Raw genomic sequence first — 23162 nt, forward strand, 5'->3', positions numbered from 1 at the left:
AATTTTTTTTTAATATAAAAACCTGTTTACACACAGTTGGGTCACATATCCACTCTGCATTTAGCTCTTCATCTTGTATAGTACTTCTGTTGCATTTTACTAGATACAGCTGCATATGTGTATATACATACTATCTAATTGCATCTTTATACACTATAATATATTATATTATGTGTGGAGATGGAGTTAGTGAAGCTAAAATTTAGTTGGATGACAAACTAGCATGGCTAAGAAGGTCTGTTAAGAAGGACTTCTGTAAGTACATTGCCATCAAAAAGTAGGCTAGGGAGAACTTAGATCTGCTGTATGTCTCCTACGTAGGGGATCTAGTGACAAAGGGTATGGAGAAGGTGAGATACTTGGTGCTTTTGTTGCCTCAGTTTTTACTGGTATGTTCTTCCCTCAGGTGTACCAAGGACCTAATAACAGTCAGTGGAACTGAAGTGCTACTCATGGTAGAGGGTAACCAGCAGAGTTAGGGATCACTTAGACCAGCTGGACATATGAGTCTGGTGGGGTGCATCCAACAGTCTGGGATGGCTGGCTGCTGTCATTGCAAGATCTCTATCACTTTTCAATGTTCATGGTAATCACAAGGTTTCTGAAGACTGGGGAAGGCAATTGTCACACCCCTCTTCAAGAGGGGCAAGAAGGAAAACCTGGAGAAATACAGGCCAGGCAACCATGCATGGAAAAGTCAGGGAATTAAATTTTCTTGGAAGCCATTTAGGACTATAGGGTTGACTATTACAGGTGCTAAACAGCTGCCATTAACACAAGCTCATTGTAGATCAGCACCTAGAACCTGCAGGGTGGCTGTCCCAGAACTTAGGCACAAGCAGCCATTCTTAACATGAGTGAAGCTGGTTCTCAGCTTCCCATAGTACGGCATTGTGGTGCGTCCGCCTAGGCCAACAGCCAAAGCAGCCACACAGCTGCTCCCTCCCTCCCTTTCTCCCACTTACTGGGGGAGCACAGAGTGGGAAAAAGAGAAAGCCTTGATGCTGTGCAAGCACTGCTCAGCAACAGCCAGAACACTGCTGAGTTATCAACACTGGTTTGGTCACAAATCCAAACCACAGCACCATAAGGGCTGCTGTGATGAGAATTGCCTCCATCCCAGCCAGACCCAGCACAAGCATGAAAAAACTTCTAATGATATTTTGATAAACATTTAACACAGGATAACTGTTGAACATAAAACTAGACTTCTGGGAAAAGTATAGAAATCATACTACTAGCAACTAAAATAAATTAATGTAAATTATGTAGTCTGGACAAGTGGAAAAAAATGAAAATTGGTAAGAAAACTGGATCTTTGTGCAAAGAAAAAAATATAGTGCATACTTTAAAAATGTCTTATAACCTTTAGCTCTCAACTAGCAAGTATTTTGAACATATATTCATTAAAACTGACATAATTCTGGAACACAACTGAAAAGGAAAATAACCCTTCCACCATCGTTCAAACGCTGCATTTTCCTAAGGAGAGGTCATAAGACTTCCCAACCCTAAAGAATGCTGATATTTTGCATTCTTTTCATGTAAGAAGAAAGAGGACTGGAGAGATAACAGGAGAAAGAATGTGTTAGCCTTATACCCTTGAGCCGTGATGAAATACCAGTCTACTTACATTTAATTATGTTCAGTTTATAACAAAGCATTCAGCAGAAAACATCAATAAGAGTGTTGACACAGTCAGACTCCTTCTAATAAGAATAAAGAAGAATTATAGTTGGAAATTTGGCATCTAGAATTCAACTGAAAAGGGATTTTTACTGTTTAGCAATTAGTTCTCTCTGTAATGTAAAGTAGTGTTTCTACAGGAAAATTATTGGGTAGATTTACAACTGAGCTATGTGTTAAGATCAGTTCAAAGATTAAAAACCGACTACATTACTCTAGACAAAGACACATTTGGACTAAATATACACCACAATATATAATTTCTTGTTGTCTGTTACTTAATGTTCTCTGGAAGGAACATAAATATATAATGCACAGGGTAAAGACCTGAACTTTGCAACTGATACATTTGCGGCAAAGTTAACAGAAATCTTAGTTCAACTACCAAAGATCTGAAACTATGGCAACTTGCTCTTTCAGGAGAAAAAGTGTTTTTTAGAATAGGTGTGAGTATCTCTTAGAAAGTTAAAGTAGGTCAGGTAAAGCGTATGTCAGGTACTGTTACTGTGGGAAGCTCTGAGTACCAACTTTATTCGTGTCAGGAATGGCTCCTTGTGCCTAAGCTCCAAGACAGTCACCCTGTCTAGCACTGAAAGGTGCTTGCCTATGATGAGTTGGTGTTAATGGAAGCTGTTTAGCATCTGTAACAACCAACCCTACAGTCTTAAAAGGTTATTTCCTAGAAACCAGGGCCAACTGTCCATACTTGAGGACATGCAAAACCCACTTTGAAGCCAGGAAGAATTTCTATGAAAGAAAAGGAAGAATCTGAAGATACTGAAATCAATGAAGTTTGGTGGTGTTTTTCATGGATGTGGTATGTGACCCTAAATATGAAATATGGACACTAAGCAACCATCAGTTCTGTAAAGAGAGTGCTTGCAAGGCTTGCAGTCAGCCAGGTTCTCAGTTCCCATCACAGCCAAAACACCCCCCACATTCTGATGTTAACTGATTTTAGAAATAAAATGTGGAAACACCTCCCCATCAAATCCAATGTGCTTGGAAACACTAAAAATTTAAATTAGCTTGACTTTTTTTCATTTTCACTTTTGAATTAATGCACATTAATTCTTTGCTTTGTTGAAATGGCACAGCTTTCACAGGTCCAAATCAGTTGCCATCTCAAAGACAGAATGGGATGAGCAAGGGAGGCACAGAGAAGCCGAAGTACAACACTAAATTTTCTCGAGGCTCATTTGGAAGCCATACCAGTAGCTCTGAGGAGCAATCGCAGTCCCCATTCCCACTGACAATGAAGCTGCCGTGTTGCTCAAAAAACCCAAGAGGCTGTGCATGCTCACAGTCTTGTGGAGGGAAGCCTTGTCATCTACAGAGCTAGAAGAACAAGACCCTTGCTAATTGGGCAGCAGCAGTATGCCCATTGTCTATAATGATAAACCATGCAATTTCTTTAGTAAGTCCCAGGCTAATGAGTCAACAGAGGGGTAACTGTGCCTCAAGAGGCCTGGCTTCTGTTTTCATCTCTGCTGCTAGTTTGCCTTTGGTAATTTATTTTTAGCTCTCTGTACTCCCATTTACCCATCATAAGGCAGGGGATAATGAAAACGATGGCCCTTATGCAGAATGTTGAGATCTTTGGATGAAAAAACTCCAAAGGATAGCTTCTACTTTCCCTGTTGCACTAGACATCTTCCTTCTTCCTTCTCTCCCTCCCTTCCTACTTTCCTTCTTTCTTTCTCTTTTCCTCTCTCTTCTTCCTTCTGTCTTCCTCCCACCTTGCTCCCTCCTTTGACTCTATAAATTGCTTTATTAATCTTCCATATCAGAATACTTCTGTAGTATCACCACTGTGAGTCCTAAAGCAGAACTAAATTGCCCTGAATTAGAAGAAGAATGAACCACAATATTTTGTGGAGCAAGGTCTCTGGAAACTCACAGGGCTTTATTTACTTTATTTTGCTTTATTTTCCTTTTAGTATATAGTGGTAGAGACATTTATAAAGATTTTAATGAAAAGCACTAAATTTTAGCTTAACGTGAGGCTGTATTGTGATAGCGTTTTCCATTTGGGTTTTCCTTAAAGGCAGAATTCTCCCATGAAATCAATATAAATTTCTGCTTCAGCTGCATGGCAAATAACAACCCGTAACTGTTCTTGAAAGAAAAGAAACCTGCTACAAATTATGTCACTCTAGCTTGCACCATACCTAAAACTTAACAGCTAAAATAATACGGTAAGCAACAGTGGGGAGAAGCACATGTAAAAAGCAGTAACTGCATCTAAGATAGCTAAAAACAGAAAAAAAGAATGCTTGTGTGAAAAAGGGCTACAGAACAACTTCTTAATTTACTACAAACCTCCTGAATCTGATTCACATCTCAGCAGTAATCCCTCATACTGAGATATTGCTGTTTGTGCTGATTTAATGTTTGATAGCAGCTCAGAAGTCTGGACTTCATGACAATATAACGTAAAAGTGTCAATGTAAGGTTGCAACATTTCTTTGTGAAAAGATCATTCTACCTTTCTGATGAGATAGACCTGTTGCACACTTTTTACCAGAAATGTTCCCAAGGAAATTTAATAAAGCGCCTGAGTATTACAATTACATTATGATTAAATTCAGTAACTTTTAACACTCAACAGATTTATGTGTTTGCCCCAGTGGGAACTTGTTCTAATTCTAAAGTGGAAAAAAAAGAATTATATAGGCTTTCCTGGAAAACTGAATTAGTAAATCTAGTGAACAAATAAATTTGCGTTCCTTCTCAGAGTAACAGTGCAGTTCAGAATAGCAACATGAAATCAATCAGATCATCAAGATAAGGAGAAACCAGCAAACACTGGCAACCCAAGTGACTTTAATTAGGCAATGCAAGAAGTTGGTAAGGGAAGGGTGAAAAATTGCTGCTGAAGCACCTTGCTCCTTGCCCCAGATGACTTTGCTTGTTTTCTTACCTGTACTGTTTTCTCAGATCTGCACATTGCAACAAAATCACCTTTTTGGATAGCAGCCTACACAATCTCTGAAGATTTCCAAGCAAACCACAGTCTTAAAAACGGCACCCTTTTCTTAACCCAGAGTAGCAGTGGACAGAAATTAAACAACTATTAAGTGGCTTTTGCTAAAAGCTTTACATATTTCCATGGAAGTAGAAAAGCAGGTAACTTTCCTATCTTGTGACTGTATCAGACTGCAAGTCTGCTACATTAATTAGTGGGTAACAACATACACAAGTAAAAAGTCTGCAAACTCAAAAAGTCAAAGTGAAAGTTCAAATTCCAAAGAAAACCCTTTGGTTTGTTTACAATTTCTCAGAAACTATCATGCTACCCTAAAAATGTCACAAAGTATTAGAACAATGTGAAGAAATGATATTTTTATTAATTGGCTGGGGGGCATGGGAGGGGTGCAGAAAGAGAAAAATCATTTCGTTTCTCAGTGGGTTTTAATCTTTAAAACCAGCAAAATATTAAAACATGTTGTTGAAACAAAATAGCCCAACTGTCACAACAACTGATTGGTTTTAGGTGAAACTATTTCAGATGCATGATCAAAATCAGCTGGTCGTTTTCATTGACAAAGTTTATCTATAAATTTGGCAAAAACCTATTCACTGAGGGAGTTCTGCCTACCTTATAGCTAAATACAGAGCACTTTATTGTGCTTCCCCGGATTTACATCATGCATGTGCATATGTGCGCTGGAAATGACAGCAGAAGTTGAGTGGTGAAAGAATTAGCAGCCTTTTAAGCATTGAGTAACCCTAGGTTGCACTATTATAATTTCCCCCTGACTTGAGCCCAGAAATGGCTTTCTGTGTGCTTCAGTATTTTCAGAAAGAACACAAACCTTTGCTGCAGGCCCTGAGTGAAAACACCAAAATTACAGCCATCTGTTAAGTACTGTGGAGTTTCTTTCAAAATAGACATAAATGGTGTCCTAATCATAGTTCAACAGACTGCCTATTTTTAAAATAGACTGCTTACTGAACAGACTTTGGGCTATAAAGCACAAAAATAAGAACCTAGTATTACTGTCAAAAGTGCTGTGAAGGGCCAACTGCCAGTGAAAATAGGTTTTATATGCATACTTTTGCATACTTTCCTATCTAAGCTCTTCACATGTTTGTTTTTTTTAAACTTAGCCTTTAGGATCTGTAAAGGGCTTTTTTCCTATTTTTGGTTGAGGGTTTGTTTTTTTTTGATTGTGGGAGCTGGGTTTTTGCCTGCACCGTCACCACCAAGGATGTAGCTTCTTTCTGCTTGCTATTTTAGTTAAAATTAGTAGTAGCTGGAAAATACTCTTTCTTGGTTGTGCTGGATAATGTCACAGATACTTGAGATACCTATTATGAGCTCTTACCTACTAATGGAAGGGGTGTGCTGTGGAATCCTTCACAAAAATGCTCTTATTCTGAAACATGCACTGGTCTTCAAAACATATTAAAACACAAAATAAAAATATTCTACGCAACCTGATTTATTCACTTTTCCCTCACAGCACTGCTACATTTCAGTGCCATGTTGTGATGCTGTCATTCACTAGTTTTCCAGTAAAGACTTGCATTTGCTACCATCTCTGGGAAAGGGGTGTCAGCACCAGGCGTGGTTGATTTGGCAAAGGAAGTGACTCCACAGCCAACTTCTTGTAAAAACTCTGCCTGTTTTCCATCAAAGTTTCCCACAGTTGCTCCTATTCGATCATGCTGGTGCACAAACAACTGGACTGCTGGCAACAACAACCAACACCACCTGGCATTTTAATGCCTGTCATTAATAAAGAATAAAGGGCATCACTACTAATACTATGTCACTGCCGCTAGCTGGAGAAATGTATGTTGCCTTAGATCCACCAAAGAAACAATCACTCTATTTCACAAAAAGTGAAATCTCACATCCTTTACGGCATCTCCTTATTTAGGCGTTTGACTTTACAAATCTTGATTTTTACACCGGGGGTGTGTGTGTGTGTGTGATTCTTGTCTTTTTGCTTGTCTTCCAACATGTTAACAACAATAACTGAATGATGACTGAAAATTAAATCCTATGGTATCATACCAATGTCTATATAATTCCTCTAAAAGCACAGAAACCTGGTATTTGCACAGGCCCCTGTGCTTGAGGACATGAGTAACTACATGTACTGACAAGTATGGGAGGTCTGAGAACCTCCAGGCTCTGCAAAGTGGCGAAGATCTTTCCCTCTCCTTACAGCATATCTGATCCTCCGCATGCTGGCTCCTGCCTGACCTACCTTCAGTCTTTCCTCCCACCCCCAGGGCTTCTCATCCTCATCTCACCCAACCAGTCCTGGCTTCCACTTCATTGCTTGAGGAAAGATGATTCTTGTCTGGCACCATGACACCTGCTCTGCTTCCACAATTCTCATGCCACCTCTCCACCTGAATTACTGCTCAACTTTTTGTCCTCGTCTCCTTGTCCACTCGGGCCAAGACCTCCTGCGCCTTGCTTCTTCCTTTCTCCATCCCTCTTCCTCTCTTCCACTCCATGCTCCTTCTGCACTAGAATCCTTTCCCTTGGGATCCCAGCTTCAAACCTGAGGTACCGCTGCATTGCAGAAAACACCCTGTTTCAGCTTGGTGCTTCTGAGATGTACTCAGGATGGATGCCCTATTTTAGCCATGAAGCCACAGCAAGCCTTCATACAAGGCCTTGTGTTAATGGCAACATGCAAAGTCTCGTAACGTCCAGAAACGTTTGCAAGAACAGCCGAAGCACACGTTTGATGTAATTATCCCTCCCATACCAAATTTTTGCACTGAAATATGAAATTATTACTGATTCTTAGAGAAAGCCATTAACTTGCGGGGGTTTTAATGTCATAAAGGACATTTTCTTTAATTTCAATTCTATAACAGCTGGTTTAGATTAAACCTGCACCAGCAAAAATTCATACCAACTCTGGTAGCCAGCACAGGGAAATCCAAATGAAACATACCTGGGAAAAAGAAGAATAACGGAAAATACAATATTTTGAGTCCAGAGGACAGTAGACAAAGAAGCATTAAAATCTCCATTTAGGAGACAATTCTGCCTTAGAAAAAATTATAATCTGAACAGACTTTGACAGAGACTGGAAAGGGAATTGGCATCATTTGTGTTAGGCTACACAGAAGGTGACAGAGCTGAAAATATAATCTGAGACTCTGAAGTGCTGTGTGTGTAAAAAATTGAAATTACCCAGCAGCAAAATGCAAGAACTTAGTTACAGCATTTTTATAACATTTGTTCACGCAGGCTGCAAAAGATACTATGATGCTATTATATTTTGGACTGTTGCAAAAAAAGTCCTGTATGTTTACCCATCGGTTCTATTTCGACCATGGTAATGTCATTGCAACACAGAGTGATAGTAAAACCCTGAAATATTACAACATTAATTTCCCTGTAACATTCCTGGGATGCGGTATCACTACAGCACTTTGGGGGGGTTCAGCTTCCAACCATCACACGCTCGCCTTTCGGGGGACTCGCTTTCTTATGTCAAATTATAAATAACAAACAAGAACAGCCCGTATAGCTTCCACTTTGCTGCTAATATAATTCGTTCAGGTATCATGCTCTTCCCGCACCACTTGGGAAATGCACCTGAAGCGGCTGAGAGGTTTTGTGAACGGGTGGGATTCGGCGCGGTGATTGCAACGGGAAAGGTACCGGGACCCGCGGCGCGGGCGGCGCTCGGCAACGCAAAGCGCGGCGGATGATGCGAGCTGCCCATTCGTCGCTAATTGGAAGCGTTATTTGAAGTGCAGAGGCACATAATTCAGAACCACATTAACTGCCTGTGCGCTTCCTCGCAGCAATTCGACAAAACGGCGTGTCGCCCTCCCGGATTGCCTGTGCTACCGGAACGGGGTGAAAGGCAGCCGGCTGCGGGAGCCGGTGCCACCCAGTGAGATGAAGTCCTGTTGCTGGGGGGGGACCCAAGCGGCAAGGCCGGCTGCAGCGGGGCGGCGGTTCCGCAACGCTGACTTCACACCGAGCAGTGGTAAAACGGATAACGAGAAATTAAAGAAACCCGAAGCGCCGGGTGAACAAACCGAGAGACGGCGACAGACCGAGGCAGCACGCCGCCGGCGCCGCGCCAGGAACGGGCGGTGCCACCCCGCCCCGGCTGCCAGCCGCCGTCTGACCCAAGCGGGGCGGCCCCCCCCGCCGCAGCCCGGCCCCGCCCGGCCCCGCCCCGCTCCCCCCCGCCGGCGGCGGCACGTCCGCGCAGGGGCGGTGGCTGCAGCGCAGCGGGCGGGCCCGGGCGCCGCCCCTCGGTGGGCGCGTCCTGGCGGCGGCGGCGAGCGGCCACGTTGACAGGGCGGGAGCGGGCCCGCGCCGCGCAGGGCAGGCTGGGCGCTGGCCGGGGCGCGGTGTCGGGCGCGGGTGCCCGGTGCGGGGCCGCTGCCACAGTAACAATGTCTTCGCCTCCCAAAGAGAAAGCAGAGACGCGGGCCGGACACCCTCCTGCTGGTACGGCCGCCGGTTCCCGTGCCTCCGCTCTTTCTCTTCCCACCCCTGGGGCCGGGGGGGCCGGGGCGGCCTGGGCAGCCGAGCGTCTCCGGGAGAGCCCGGCCGGGCGCCGGTTCCCCGCGAAGGTCCGGCGGGCGGCTGCCCGGCGCTGAGGAGGGTGGTCTCGGGCGGGTCCCGCCGCCGCTGCCGGCGGGTGTGTGACCCCGGGTGGCTCCCCTGTGCTCTCTGCTCGGGCGCCGCCGCCCCCAGCTGCGCCCGGTTCGGCTTTCTGGCGCCGGGAGGTTGGCGCCGTACCCCCATCCCTGCCAGCCGCTCGCCCTCCCCCGGCTTCCACCGCCGGCTGGTCGCCTTGGCCGGCAGCGGGGGCCACGCTCCGCTTGCGGGCTCGTCGTGTCCGTGCGGTTCGGCATCTCCAGCCTGCGCCCCGGGAGGCAGCGCTGTCCCCGCCGGTGCCCCTCCGTGCGAGGCCACCCCGTCCTCGACAGGAGGGGGTGGGGGCCGGCGGAGCCACCGCCTGGGGCTGGTGAAAGCGGGTGGGCGACGGAGCCCCCCAGGCTGTGGGCAGCGCGGGGCCGGCGGGCAGACGCTCGCTGTTGCTGCGGGCGTTGCGGTGCGAGCGTGGCACAGCGCTGTGTGCGCCCGCCGGCTGGCGGGGCGGGGGGCGAGGCTGGCGGGGCGGGGGGGTCCAGCCGCTCGCTGGCAGCCCAGCGGCGCAGCTCCGCCGCCCTCCGCCCGCTGCTGCCTTGCCCGGGGTAGGAGCTGCGTGTCGCCCTCGGTGGGGCACTGACCAGCCACTCTCCGGTGACCGCAGCTCTTCTGATGGGGTTCGGTTACCCGCAGTGTCCAAGTTGTTTTGTTCCTTCACGTCCTGTTAGTTTTTTCTTCTTTACTACCGCTTTCCTAAAAAAGGGAACTTTGGTCCCTGCACCAGCAACTTTTCATGTGTCTCCTAGTGTTTCCTAGTGGAATAGTTTTTCATTTGGGTTTTTTTTTAAGTGTTACAGTCAAAAAATGCTGAAATTCTTAAATCACAGGGTGGTGAGTTTTATATTCAAATCAGCTGATACGATTTAAAGCTAAAGTTGAAAACAGTTTTTGAACTCTAATTGAATTCTGCTTTTTTTTTTTTTATAAAAAGGACCTGAAATTCCTGTAAATAGGTAACAGAAGTGAGAAATACCGGCTTGGCTAGGCTTTGCGCAGCAAGTACAGGTCAGCAGTACAGTTAAGCCAGTCTCTAGGCTGAGCAGAGTCACCCCAGTTCTGCAGCCCCCCTTGTCATGGCATTAGTTCTTACCTGACCTCTCGGTGAGCTGGTTCAGGACCCAAACCAAAGCACCTTTCCCATTGTCCACAGCCTTTGCGGCCATAGCCCCTCAAGCTGGCTCACCCTGAGGTCAGGTAAATGTTGGCTTCAGTGTAAGCGGGATGGTTAAGACCTTAGGCTGGCTTAGCTGTGTCTTCCTGCTGTTAACATCGATGGAAAAGGAATGAAAGGTAAATGGTGGATATTTTCATTTAGCTGCTTCGTGACTATTTTCTGATGTTGCATGGTTGAGAGTTGTGCTTCAAAATCTGTCTTTTGAAACAGGTGGAAATTTTTAAAGACTGAAATGAGCCTCTGTCAGCCATGTGAGAAGCTAGTGATACACAGTGCAAAAGCATAACTCTAGTACAGTTCAGGTTTCCCTTGCTCTCAAGAGTATTTTAGTATTACTGGTTTTTTCTTTGTAAAACATGCATCCGCATATGAACTGAAGAACTTTTTTTCCCGTATGTGCCTTTTAAGATCATTAGCATCCCTGAGTGGATTTTTGTGAGTATTTACCAGTTCAGCTTTTGAAGGAAAGCGATCACCAAGTCTGTCATTGAGGCCAGAAAAAAACTAATGCTTTACAGTATCTTAAGGTCAGTTCTGGAAGAAGCTGGTTCTTAGCTGGTTTGCAGAGGAAAGTGGTCCTGTGGTCTTTCAGTGCTTGGAAAATGCGTAACAAATGTGCTGACTAGTTGATATTCACTCTAGGGGCTGAAGCTAGGTTTTAATCTTCCATCTCAAGCCAGTTTAGGTACTTGAATAATAATATAATACAATAGGGCAGTTTGAAAACAAGCCTTAAGAATTTTTTACTTCTGTTTTATTACACACACACACACACCCCGCAACTATATAAATACAGGTGGAATTGTGTCCATAAATAACAAGGCAAGTTCCTAGCAAGGCAAAGATGTGAATAGGGGATCTTTTTTGCCTAATGGTTTAAAAGCTCTGGTTTTGCTGCATACAGTTATATAAAGAGCCCTCCCTGTAATTATGGATGTGTCTTACCCCACTGAGTATGAATTAAACATGTGAAAGCTAGGAAGGATTTGGATCATCAAATTAAAGCAGAACTGACAAATTTGTTGTTTTTCATATGCACTGTTAGCCCTTGCTTACCGACTGTGTGCAGTCTGTTAGCTTCCTCTCCCCATTGATCTTTCACATGGGGGGGGTGGGAAGAAAAGCACTTAAAAAGGCAAAGGATAATGAAAGGGAAAGAAACCTCAAGACCTCAGGCTGGTAAAAGGGTGTACGAAGTGACTTTGAACTCCTTTGTGAAACTTAAGAGGGCCCCCACTCGAGCTTTATTAAATACCCATCTGTCAGTGAGATCAATGCGCCTATAATACACTGCTGAGTAGGTTTGTACAGTTCGCAGTTTCCCTCAAAAGAGGTCTCCAGAGTTATGCTTTTTTGTTTCTTCTAGTAGATACTATGGAGGAATAAAGCAAGGTGATTGTGTTAATAGTTTGTTTATGAAGCTTTGCAGTAGGTTCATGAAAATAGCCACATGCTTTTCCTGCATTATAAAAATAACAGCTCTGAGCCAAGATTTGTGCGAAATGGAGGTATACAATAACTCTTACTTCTGTTCTTTTGTCAGACACTGTTGCTGCTTTAAGTTTGCAGAACAGCTTGTTTTGTGTTTCCCTCGGTCCTGGCTTTTCATATGTCTTACCGATATAATGGAACCTGTTACTATATGGTACATAAATATTAACATAAAACGTATTTCTTAATACCATACTAGAGGAAAATGGGAAGCTGCTAAAGCTGTTGATCATACTTTGGGTTTCTAAAAGTTCCTGTCCCGTTGCTGTGACCAGCAGGCAATTTGGGTTGAGATGGAAGGTTTCCCAGGAAGGATTGCCTCGGGTCTGCAGCCTGAGTGAGATGACGTTGCTGAGCTGTGGTGCTTTGCTAGGTACTGGGTGCTTGCTGCAACACGGTGGGGTTTGCGTCAGAACTCAGTCTCAGAAACTGGGAGGAATCTGAAAGAAGCATGGTAGAGCCAGGGGGAGGGTAGGTAAATAGACTGAGAATGTTTCCCGACTCCAGGTCATCTTGAGTAGTAATTAACACACTTGTTTAATGCATCTCCAGAAGGAGTGGTCAGTCGTACCCCTAAGAACACCACAGGCTGGTGTTCACAGGGCAAACAAGACAGCCCCGTCTGCCGCTCGAGAGTAAAACACGATGGATAATAATTAAAATCCCAAACTTGACTCTTACCTGGCAGTGGGGCAAACAGACTTGTGCTGTTGCTGTTCTTGGAGCATGCTGGCAGGTGATCCCATCTTTATTCCATGCTTCAGAAGCTAGTGGCCTGTTGGCCATCACCATCACGGGAGCCGTTCCCAGTCTCCCAGTCCCTTCCTGCCTTAGCACAGGTTCCCCCTGGCCTCTACAGAGCAGCTGCAGCCGGAGCTCCCTCTCGGGCATGGGGACCGCTTCCTTCCTAGTCCCGGCATGGAGTCGTTGACACAGTCCTCTTCTGGGCACTGGTTTCTCGCAGTTTTCTGAAAGGTGGTTTATCAGTTACTTAAATCCACTCTCTGGTCTGTGCAGGATTTACTATAAGGAAATCTGAGCCCTTAGTCTTTTAAGAATGACTTTTAAATGACAAAATCACAGTGGTAAGCATCTGTCAAATTACGTATTGAATGCTAGGCAAGTAAGAAACAGATGAATCCTTGTTAAGTCCCAAGAAAATCTCACAAATGGATTTTTTTCTATAGCTTGATGGATGTAATCACCATTTCTTCTCGCTAACCCTCAGGTTGTGGAGCTTGATTGAAACCTTCTGAAAAGGAAGGTGAATTATGTCACAAGGGTGTTACTCTTCTTAAGCTAAATCTTGTGAAACTAGATTGGGTATGATCGTGCTGTGTCATGGGTGGCAGAGATGTACACCACCTATATATACAGGATGCTGATCTAATTATTTAATGTTTGGTCTCAGAAATATGTTATCACTGCAGTTGTTCGCTGGATTGTTCTTTTCGTTTCCCAGATCTGCACAGTAACCCTGAATTACTGAAGGCTTTTGTGCACCAGTGTACTTTTAACTGTCTGTGCTATGCCTGTTGATATTAGTGCAAAAAATCAGATTATAAAAATTACTAAATTACTGCATTTAATACCTTTTAATTATCTTGGGTTTTGCTTTTTAATCCCTGTTAATTCTCCCTGGAGACAGATTTGAATGTGTTAGCTGTGTATCTTTGCCAGTGATAAAGAGAAAACAAGTGGCTGGTGGCCTCATGATATACAAGGAGGAGAGAGATTTTTAGACCACCTAAATTTGCACTAAATCTTTGGGTATTGTTTTCTTTAGGTTTTTATTAGATGGTTGAAGAACGTGGAAGCGTGCACATATTGTGCAGAAGTGCTATTTGTAACTTGGCAGATTGCTGTGGAGACAGCAACAAAAAGTAATTTGAATGGGAACCAGTAAGAACTGATTGTGCAATGATGTTAAATTTATAAATTTAATGTAAATAAAACATACCAATCACTTTGAGGTGTTAGGAGAACACAAAATTCAAGAGTGTTGTTTGCTTTTGCAAACAAGCTTGCATCTCTAAGGCGTTTGCATCAAGAAAATGAATAAGAATTTCAATTTTTGTTTCGTTTTTAAAACTACTTTTCTTTATTGCCTAACCCTTCTATCTTTTCTTGTCCCATGTGAATAATTTTTCATCAGCTCAAGTATTGTAAGTTTTATGCTGGAGAAAGAACACAAAATGGTTAGTGTTTTGTTTGGCTTTTTTAAATACGTGATATGGGGACATAGTTTTGATGGGTTTGAAAAGATAATTCTTTGATTTTGTCCGTTGATTGTCTGTCTTTATTGACTCAGAAGTTTATCTTTCAAATACCACACAAAGCTTAAAATCTGTTTAAAAAATCGCAGGGCCAAAGAGCTGGCACTGCCTGCTAGGGCAGCCACTTTCTCTTTACCGCTTCCTTTCACTCGGGCTGTAAAATTTATGCTCAGGGGTATCCATTCTGTTGCTGTCCGGGTTAAGAGCAGAGAACTAAACCTGTTTCTAGGTTTCAGGGATTAGCAGTGAGGTGCTGTGGGGCACCTCTTGCCCTCGGTGACTGGACACGGGAGGGCTGTCAGAAGTGCAGCTTCCCCCAGCCATGCTGACAAGCTGCTTTTTCTGCTCCTTCCCTGTGCCGCCCTGGCATCCTGCTCGCTCCGGCTGTGACATCTCTGCCAAGGCTGCCCACAGCCTCACTGTGTTGCTGCAACGTGAAACACAAACCAGCGCGTCTGTAGGTGGTTTTATTGACTGCTGACTGCTATAATGGTTTTCTGATGTGGTTGCTGATGACAATGTAACCCATCCAATTAGCTAATGAGATGCATCCTCTTAGCCTGTGCTGTCCTGTAAGCATGTATAGCAGTTGAATCAAAAAGAAAAAAAGAAAAAGCAAAACAAAACCAAACGGTACAACATTAAAACAGAAAGTAGATCAAAAGCAGCCTGCCTGTTGCTCTGCTTAGTAGCTGCAGTGTTAGGCCTGGCTTAGTTCCTATTTTATATTTTGCTTTGATGGGGATAAATGATGAAAATAAGTGGATTAGCTTTCACTTCTTGTTTTGTGTTTCAAAGGGATGCTTTCACATTTGTGTCATTTCTAAAACTAAATCAAGTATTTGAAATGTGGTAGATGGAAATACCTGCTTGTGGTAAATTTGAAATATAAGGACAAGTATTTGAAATGTAGTAAATGCTTATGGTTTGCAAAACAAAAAGCTCTATTCTAAATGCAAGTTTACAGTCCTCCTAAACATTGCTTTTTGTTATACTGTTCGTGAAGAACTATTTTGTATAAATCTTATTATTATAGCTGTAGTTTTTAAGTTGAAATGACAGGAAAGGTTCTTCAGCCCTTCCTGTTTTGTGGGAGTATTTAACATTCATGTTTGTGGCTTTTTGTGTAGTGTTATGCAAGCCATCGCCTCCCTTTCTTCTTCTGATGGCTGCAAGTTAGTAGGGGTGGGGGGAAAGTTAAAACAGAGTTGAGTTTTCTAAAATGGTATTGGAAGCAGGTGGTAAAAAGAGCTGCAGCTTCTCATGATGAGCAAAGATGGCATGATGTGAAAGAGAAGGGCAGATGCAATCCTGAAGTAGCTGTTCCTCAGAGTTGCCACTTTTAAACACTTTGGGCCCTTTTTTCAAACTGTGATTACTATTAAACTACTATGCAAAATATTGGGAGGGAGGAGGGGGAGGGAACGGGCCCCTCATCCTTAAGAAGTTCTTCACTTATGCTGATTTGACTGAGATTTGTCATGTCTTTTATTTCCATTCCAGTGAAAGCTGGTGGGATGCGGATTGTGCAGAAACACCCACACAATTCTGATGCCAAAGAAGAAAAAGATAAGGATGACCAAGACTGGGAAACGAGCAGGTGAGTCCTTTGATTTGATGCAAGTGCTACGGTGAATTTCCGTGACCTTGAACCTTATCATGTTTGTTTTGCCTTGTGGATAACAAAGCAAAGATACAGTTGGTTTTGTATCATAAAACTGATTTAAAGCAGTAGCAAGTTACATGCTCCTTCAGGAGAACTGGGGAATATGGCAGTTTTTAGCTTGCTGACCCTCCTCTAAATGGTCCTGTTAGGTAAGAGAAGGTTAAAGAAAAACAGTACGGTTAAAGTAAAACATCAGCCTTCCTAAGATCTCTAAACATTATTTCAGAATCTGCAGAAGAATAGAGGCTAGACACATTTGGATGCAAACATTAGGTTGTCAGTCTGTGTATGAGGTGGTCTTGCTGTGTGCTTGGTCCATATTCCTTTCTCTGTGACATATTTGACAACATGATAACATGGTGCTTTTTAAAAGACAAGTAAAAATAAATGCAGTTAATATTATCTGCTTTTTTTTTAGGTGGGAATCTAGCAGTTTCAGTGGTGGAGGATACAAAGACAGCAGTTACTTAGCAGGTTTAACTAGATTTATCAGGTAACTGCTATGTAGAAATGAAAGCAGGGAGGTTCAGTGGACTGTTGCTGTATTTCTGTTCATACAAAAGCCAACTGGTTTTGTGCTGCTTTCCTTGGCTAGTTGTTTTTCTTTGTCACCAAGACATTTACCTGAAATCTTTATGTACTAGCTTGCTGCATGTTCTTGCTATTTGCTCAAGGCAAAAAAAACCCAGAGCCATTCTTGTGCTTTGGCAAGCAGACTGGCTTATATGATGTTTATTTTATGTGCAAAACAATAGTAATAAATAAGAATTGTGAAAATGTCTGCATAAATAAGAACAAGTGTGTTTATTAAATCACAACTTGAATAGGAGATACTTACGAGAAGGCAAAAGTAATTTTAATTAATATGTTCAAGTGAAAGGTAGGAAAATTGAACTTTATGCATTTCTGTATTAACAAAGTCAGTCATCTTGTATTTCTGTTCAGCGGCACATAAGCAGGAACAGAGTCTGTACTGGAGTCAAGTTTTGTCCAAAGGAACGAATCTTGTCTTGTGGTTAATTTCAGCTTTGCCTGGGAATACATCCTTTTATTTGAGGTGGGTTCGTGGTGGGTTGACCTTGGCTCTTTGCCAGTTGCCCACCAAGCCGCTATATCACTCTACTCCTCAGCAGGACAGGAGGGAGAAAATAAGATGGAAAAAACTTCTGGGTCAAGATAAAGGCAGTTTAATAAAGCAGTAGCAAAAGCTATGTGCAGAAGCAAAGGAAAACAAAAGATTTAGTCTCTATTTCCCATCAGCAGGTGATGTCTAGTAACTTCCCAAGAAGCAGGGCTTCAGTACGTGTAGCGGTTGCTCTGGAAGACAAAACGCCTTAATAATGAATGCCCTCTCTTCTCCTTTCTCTTAGCTTCTATTGCTGAGCAGATGTCATATGGTGTGGAATACCCCTTTGGTCACTTTGGGTCAGCTGTCCTGGCTGTGTCCCCTCCCGAGATCTTGTCTACCCCCAGCCTACTGATGAGGTGGGGGAATGTTGGAGAGACAGCCCTGGTGCTGTGTGAGCGCTGCTCAGCAGTAGCCATTACACTGGTGTGTTACCAGCGCCTTTCTAGCTACCAGTACAAAGCACAGCACTATGAGGAAAATTAACTCCATCTCAGCCAGGCCCAGTATGGTGTTATATACCTTCTTATTCTTACATTTCCTTGGCATGCCAACCTCCTGGCAAGGGAATCCTAGGATCCAAATGAGAAGACTTCTTGTGCCTGCTCACCAATCTAAACCTCTGTTAAAATACAGCTATCTGCTTTATCAAATTTTCCCCTCTCACTCAAGTAGCGTAGGGAGAAGTTAAAATTTAACCTGGTATTTGTGGCTGTGTCTGCTTTAGCCAGTGCTGTGGCACAGTGGAAGCAGATCTGCAGGGGGAAACAGTTGGTGCTGAGGACTTCATGTTCACAGGGCATGTGTTTTGGAGATTACTTAATGTGGTGTTCTGGACTGAAGGACCAGTCCTAGCTGGCATGTGTTAGGTGTCGCCTTGAACTGCATGTTCAGTTCAGCGTCATCTGAGGGAATCCAGGTCAGGTGCCCTGAAACCAATCCGCGATGCAAAACAAAGCCTGGCCAGCAGAACGATCGGGAGGGGAAAGGCATGCCTGATCTTAAGATGCTAACAAGTAGGCACTGTATATTAATGTTGTAAAGCAGGTCCATGAGCAATTTTTATGCTTTAAAGTCAGAGAAGAAAGTTTAATGAGCTCTAGAGCTACCTTACTAACTGGGAAATAGTTAGATATTGCACCTCTTAAAATCCATTGCCTCGGCCACCTGATCAGTTTATTGTCAAAATACGGACTTAGAGACTGCTCCTCACTTTGGCTTTCTTGTAGAGGATACGTTGTCGGTCTGTATTAGGCACTTGAGCATACAGTTATTTGCAAGCCTGTATATTAATACAAAAAGCATTGATCTGAACTTTTTGTTTCTTTGATTTAACCCTCTTAGAATCATAGAATCATTTAGATTGATGATCTTAAAGGTCTTTTCCAAGGCCAGCTGTAAAACAAACACTGCCAAGTGTACCACTAAACCATGCCCCTAAGTGCCACATCTACCCATCTTTTTAGATACCTCCGGGATGGCAACTCGATCACTTCCCTGGGTGGCATGCTCCAATGCTTAACAACCCTTTTGATGAAGAAATTTTTCCTGATATCCAATCTAAATCCCCCCGGCACAATCTGAGGCCATTTCCTCTTGTTCTGTTTCTTGGGAGAAGACTGACCCCTACCTCGGTACAACCTTCTTTCAGGTAGCTGTAGAGTGTGGTAAATTCTTCCCTGAGCCTCTTTTTCTTGAGAAAGAGGCAGGAGGGACATGAGGAACATAGATGGGAACTAGAATGAATTATAAAACAAAACTGTAAGATGGTTTACAAGGCTGGGAGAAGTTGTTTTCCTGGTAGAACTGGGAAACCTTTGTGTCCGTGAGGAAAAGGGTTTAGTGTGCCTTTTGTAGGCTCCTGTGGAAATACTTGTGGTGTATATAGCTCCGGTGGCTGTACAAGCTTTAGATGTGAGCAAAAAGTTATTTAGCCATAACAGAATAAACAAACTCCACAGGCCACAGTATATAAAGTTGTTGTTTGTCAGAATTAAATTTTGTTTGCAGCATGTCAGCTGCTTTTGTGCTGGGAGGTGCAGTCCCCTGGAGTTCCTGTCTGCTCCTGTGATTCACAGTGTCCTTCTAAACCACTTGGATTTCTGACACTTGCAGAGGGAGGTTTATCAGGAGATGTTTATGAGGAGGGGGGAGAAGAGGCCACTAGCATTCTGGTGCTTTTTCTGACACCAATATATATGTACTTTTTGGGTTTTGCTAGCTGGTATTTTATGTTCCTTCGCTAAGCAGAGGCATCTGTGTTTTTAACTTTCACGTTTTTAGTCTTTGCCATTTTAAGGTAGTATCACTGATATGATGCAATCTCTAGTCCCTATTGCATCTCAAAGTCAAAAGAAGCAAACAGCCCTTCAGGCAGTTTGTATCAGGTGATAGGGGAAGCTGAGAATGAGGTGAGAGAAAATAATAAAACAGGGAAGAGTAATTTGTGTGTCAGTGTGTGAAGAGGGAGGCCAGGATAATTGAGTGATTATTTTAATCTCATTGCAGCTGAGGACAGATTAGTGGAATTGGTAGTAAATTGAGGCAGAAGATTTTGAGCTTTCTGGAGTTCCCTGGGTGCTTTGAGGGGAACTTGGTGCTACAAGAGCATTTCCTCCTCACGATGGCACAAATTTGAGCAGCTGCTCTGCAAGTAAGCTTTCAGCTGGAATTCGTAGAAGTGTTTGTGGTTTGGAGACAGCTGGCATTGGTTTTGCAGCCTGCTTGTAGAAAAAGACAGTGGGTCAGTGTTTCTAGTCTTAATGTAAACAAAGCTGATACAGGTAGACACCCCTGAAGTAGCCAGCTGTGCTGTTGTAAAGGTGATTCACCAGGTATATCTTCTTTGACGTTTGTCTCTGTTGTTCAGCAACTTGCAATCCAGTTACTGTAATTTACTCTGCAAAGTACTTTATTCAGTTCTGTTTCCTAAGATAAAACTGTAGTGACAACCTACCATTTCATGAAATGGTAGGCTGACATGTCATGATGGTGATTTGTGATCCCTTAAAACAATGTGTGGTAAGATGATTTTACACAAATTCAAACTTTTCCTACAAAGCAGTTCTCAGCTTTGAGTGGTAATGGAAAGAATTTTGTATGTCTGATATAAATACAGTTTTACTTAGAGGAATGGCTGGATATAATTATATGGAGAAGACTCAGTGAAGGGAGGGAGGGGTTGCACCATTTGGTTTAGGTGAACTAAAAAACAAGAGTGGCACCACTGGGGTCAAGATGCCAACAATAAACTTGATTATAAGGTGGGGTCCTCAGCCCTCATGTTCTTCAAGACAACTGGTTGTGATCAGCCTGGTTGGAGATAGGATACTAGCTGGATGAGCTTCTGGTCTGATCTGTTATTGGTTTTTTTATGTTTCTGTAATTGCTTAAGACTTGTGTTGATTCGGTTTTTAGATATGGTTGCAGTTTTGATTGATAGGCAGTCATACTGATTGCTGCCAGAAAGTGGGGTTTTTTTTTTTGCGATGCTAGATGAAGGTGAAACAGAATTAGAAGTAGGCTTATGAATAGAAACCATCATTTTTCAGGGCTGTATGTTATCACAGAAAATGTTTGGAATAAATAGTTCTGGGTTTTATTAGAAGCCCATTAATGCATGTTTAACTGAGATGTGCAGTATCGTGTGCGCTCCTCTGCCAGCATCTGACTCTAGCCATAATAAATACTCCTGAAAGACAGATAATTTGATGTGAGAGCTGCTTGCTCAGTTTTGCACAAGAGCTTCATTAATTGTCACTCAGGGACCTCAAGAAGCAGAAGCTATAATCGCATATCAGCATCTGGATTTAAAAAAAAATATTTAAAGCAGATATCTGGCTCACTTTAACAGGGTAAACTGCAGAGGCTTTCATGTCTAAAGACTTTTGTTCTCTTCTGTTGTATTTCTGAAACAAAGTGGGTAATTACAGTGACTTAATTACTGAATATAAATGTAGTAGAGTGGTTTCTCAGTATATGTATGTAAATTGTGTTTTGTACCTTAAACTTACCTGGAGATTGTGAAGCCGGCATTATGTCTGACTTCCCTGTTAGCTCTGGAAAGAATAAATTATGCAGCCTGGATTTTAATTCAGTCTAGGATGTGGATATTGGCCTTAGCATTGGGCAAAAGAAAAAATATTAAGAGGATAGTTTAGAGTGTTGTGACTCAAAAGCAAAATGATGCTAATGAAACATGAGTGTCCATATGTCAAAGAGCTGGTCTCAGTACTTACTCAGTTACATGCTGAGAGAGTTGTTGTCGAAGGCCCTTGTTACCCTTCAGGTATCTCCCTCCATGTTACTTGTTAAGTGTGAGTATGCTAGTTAAGCTGCACCTGCTTTTTTTCTTTTAGAAGTGTGGTGGAAATCTCAAAAATTTAGGCTGCAGATACATACTTTAGTTCAAGAGTAAATTTGTTTTTGCTTTCCCTCACTTTGCTCTGTTGCAACTGACAAGAAATAAGTGACAGGCATTATTTCTGTTTTTCATTTGCCACTGAAGGTTCTGCTGTCACTGAAATGTATTTAATTTTTGCCTTTTAATGACCCTTGTTGTCTGAACTTCTGACAGAATTTCAAAAATATAAAGTAGATTATACTACTAAGCCATTAGAGCAGGTTTGTATGTTTGTTTACACCCTACATATGGAAGTGCTTTGAAACTATTTCTATTCCTTATGTTTCACATTGTTGTTCTTGTTATTTAGCCAGGGCAGAAACTGTAGGGTTCAGGTCCTGATCCTTTAACTTTCAGAACAGCTGCCACCTGGGAAATGATGTCTGATGTTTGGCTCGCTGGCACGCAGGTGCTGTAGGAGGAGGTAGTTCTGTCATGGATGAAAATGTTTCAGTTAGCTCTAATGTCTGTTGTAGGGTTAACAGGTGTTTGAAAAAGGGAAATATTGGAAGTTTTAAGCAAAAAAAAAAACAAAACCACACCCAAAACTTTACAGCTTGTTAAACAGGAAAACCAAACCCGCATGAACAGGTAGCATTGTACTTCGTAAGTACTCAGTATGACTAGCCCATCAGTGTTTCTTCTATGTAGCTCACCAACACAAAGTTGAAAAAAGACCTCTTTATTTGTGTTCATCATCTATAAACCCAAAGTATTGGCAAAATAAGCAGTTGTTGACTTGGCATGGTGAATATTTAAGGTAAAAAGAAAGAGAGACAGGTCAGGACAGGTAGGCTGCGACATCGTCTGCTTAAGTTTTTTTAGAAAGGGAGCGTGCAGCTTTGGTGGTTGAAGGACTGGCTGTGTCTCTCTTTCTGGCAGCAGAGCCACCTGATCATTGGCTTCAAAGGTCGCTTGGGCTATTGTGCCAGTGGAGGCAGCTCTGTAGGAGGGAGCTGATAGAAGTGTCTATCATAAGCACCCAGATGTTCCTCTTTGACAGAATTCACATTTCTTCCATCACTTCTCTATGTCTTTTTTTCCATCTTTTGGGGGCCTCATTCTGTTACCTCTGTGAGCTGATGTGTCTTTACGCAAAGATTATGTTCACAGACCATATATTGCCATTTTATGCTTGACAACTCTGTTAAATGTATGGATATAACTGATACAATTCTTGAGGGATTTGATTCATGTCTTTGGCCTTTGAGCTCTTATTACTCGGATGTGGAGCTTTGGAGGTAGTTGGCCTTAGAGGATGAAATGTCTGGGGGAAGTGCAATGAAAAAGCAACCTGGCTGTGAATACCATGCTTGCAGTTTCTGGGAAAGATGCAAACTGCAGCACGTATTGGCCATTATCCCTCTGTCACACTACAGTGTTGTGTAACTGTAACTTCTTCTTTACTTGGTTAAATATTCCAAAGGCTAAAAGGATGTTCTGCTGGCAAAAGACCTGTGAAAAAAATTAACAACTGTAATTTTGTAATATTATTAAGCAGAATGCAGAGCATAGTGCAATGAGGGGAATAGCTTCCTACCTTCTTCAAAATATCTTTAATTTCCAAAAAGATTCTGTGCTTGCTGCCTTTTTTTTTTTCTTCTTGTCTTTGTTATTTTGGACTTAAATTCACTTCACAGGTAGGGGAATAGCTTAACAGTGTCACAGTAGTCGTCTTTATATA

The 23162-nt window shown here is 42.8% G+C and overlaps 1 protein-coding gene across 1 annotated transcript in view; it reads left to right on the forward strand.

The window, feature by feature from the left end:
* The first annotated feature begins 8972 nt into the window (after nucleotides 1-8972).
* Nucleotides 8973-23162, forward strand: part of LOC121084858 (death associated protein) — a 56725-nt gene continuing 42535 nt past the window's right edge. Inside the window, exons 1-2 of the mRNA XM_040586850.1 lie at nucleotides 8973-9136; nucleotides 15788-15884. Of these exons, the coding sequence (XP_040442784.1) occupies nucleotides 9082-9136; nucleotides 15788-15884 (152 nt within the window). The 5' untranslated portion in view covers nucleotides 8973-9081. The remainder of the gene's footprint in view (nucleotides 9137-15787; nucleotides 15885-23162) is intronic.

The sequence above is a fragment of the Falco naumanni genome, chromosome 3 (genome assembly GCF_017639655.2).
Source record: "Falco naumanni isolate bFalNau1 chromosome 3, bFalNau1.pat, whole genome shotgun sequence".
Classification (NCBI taxonomy): domain Eukaryota; kingdom Metazoa; phylum Chordata; class Aves; order Falconiformes; family Falconidae; genus Falco; species Falco naumanni.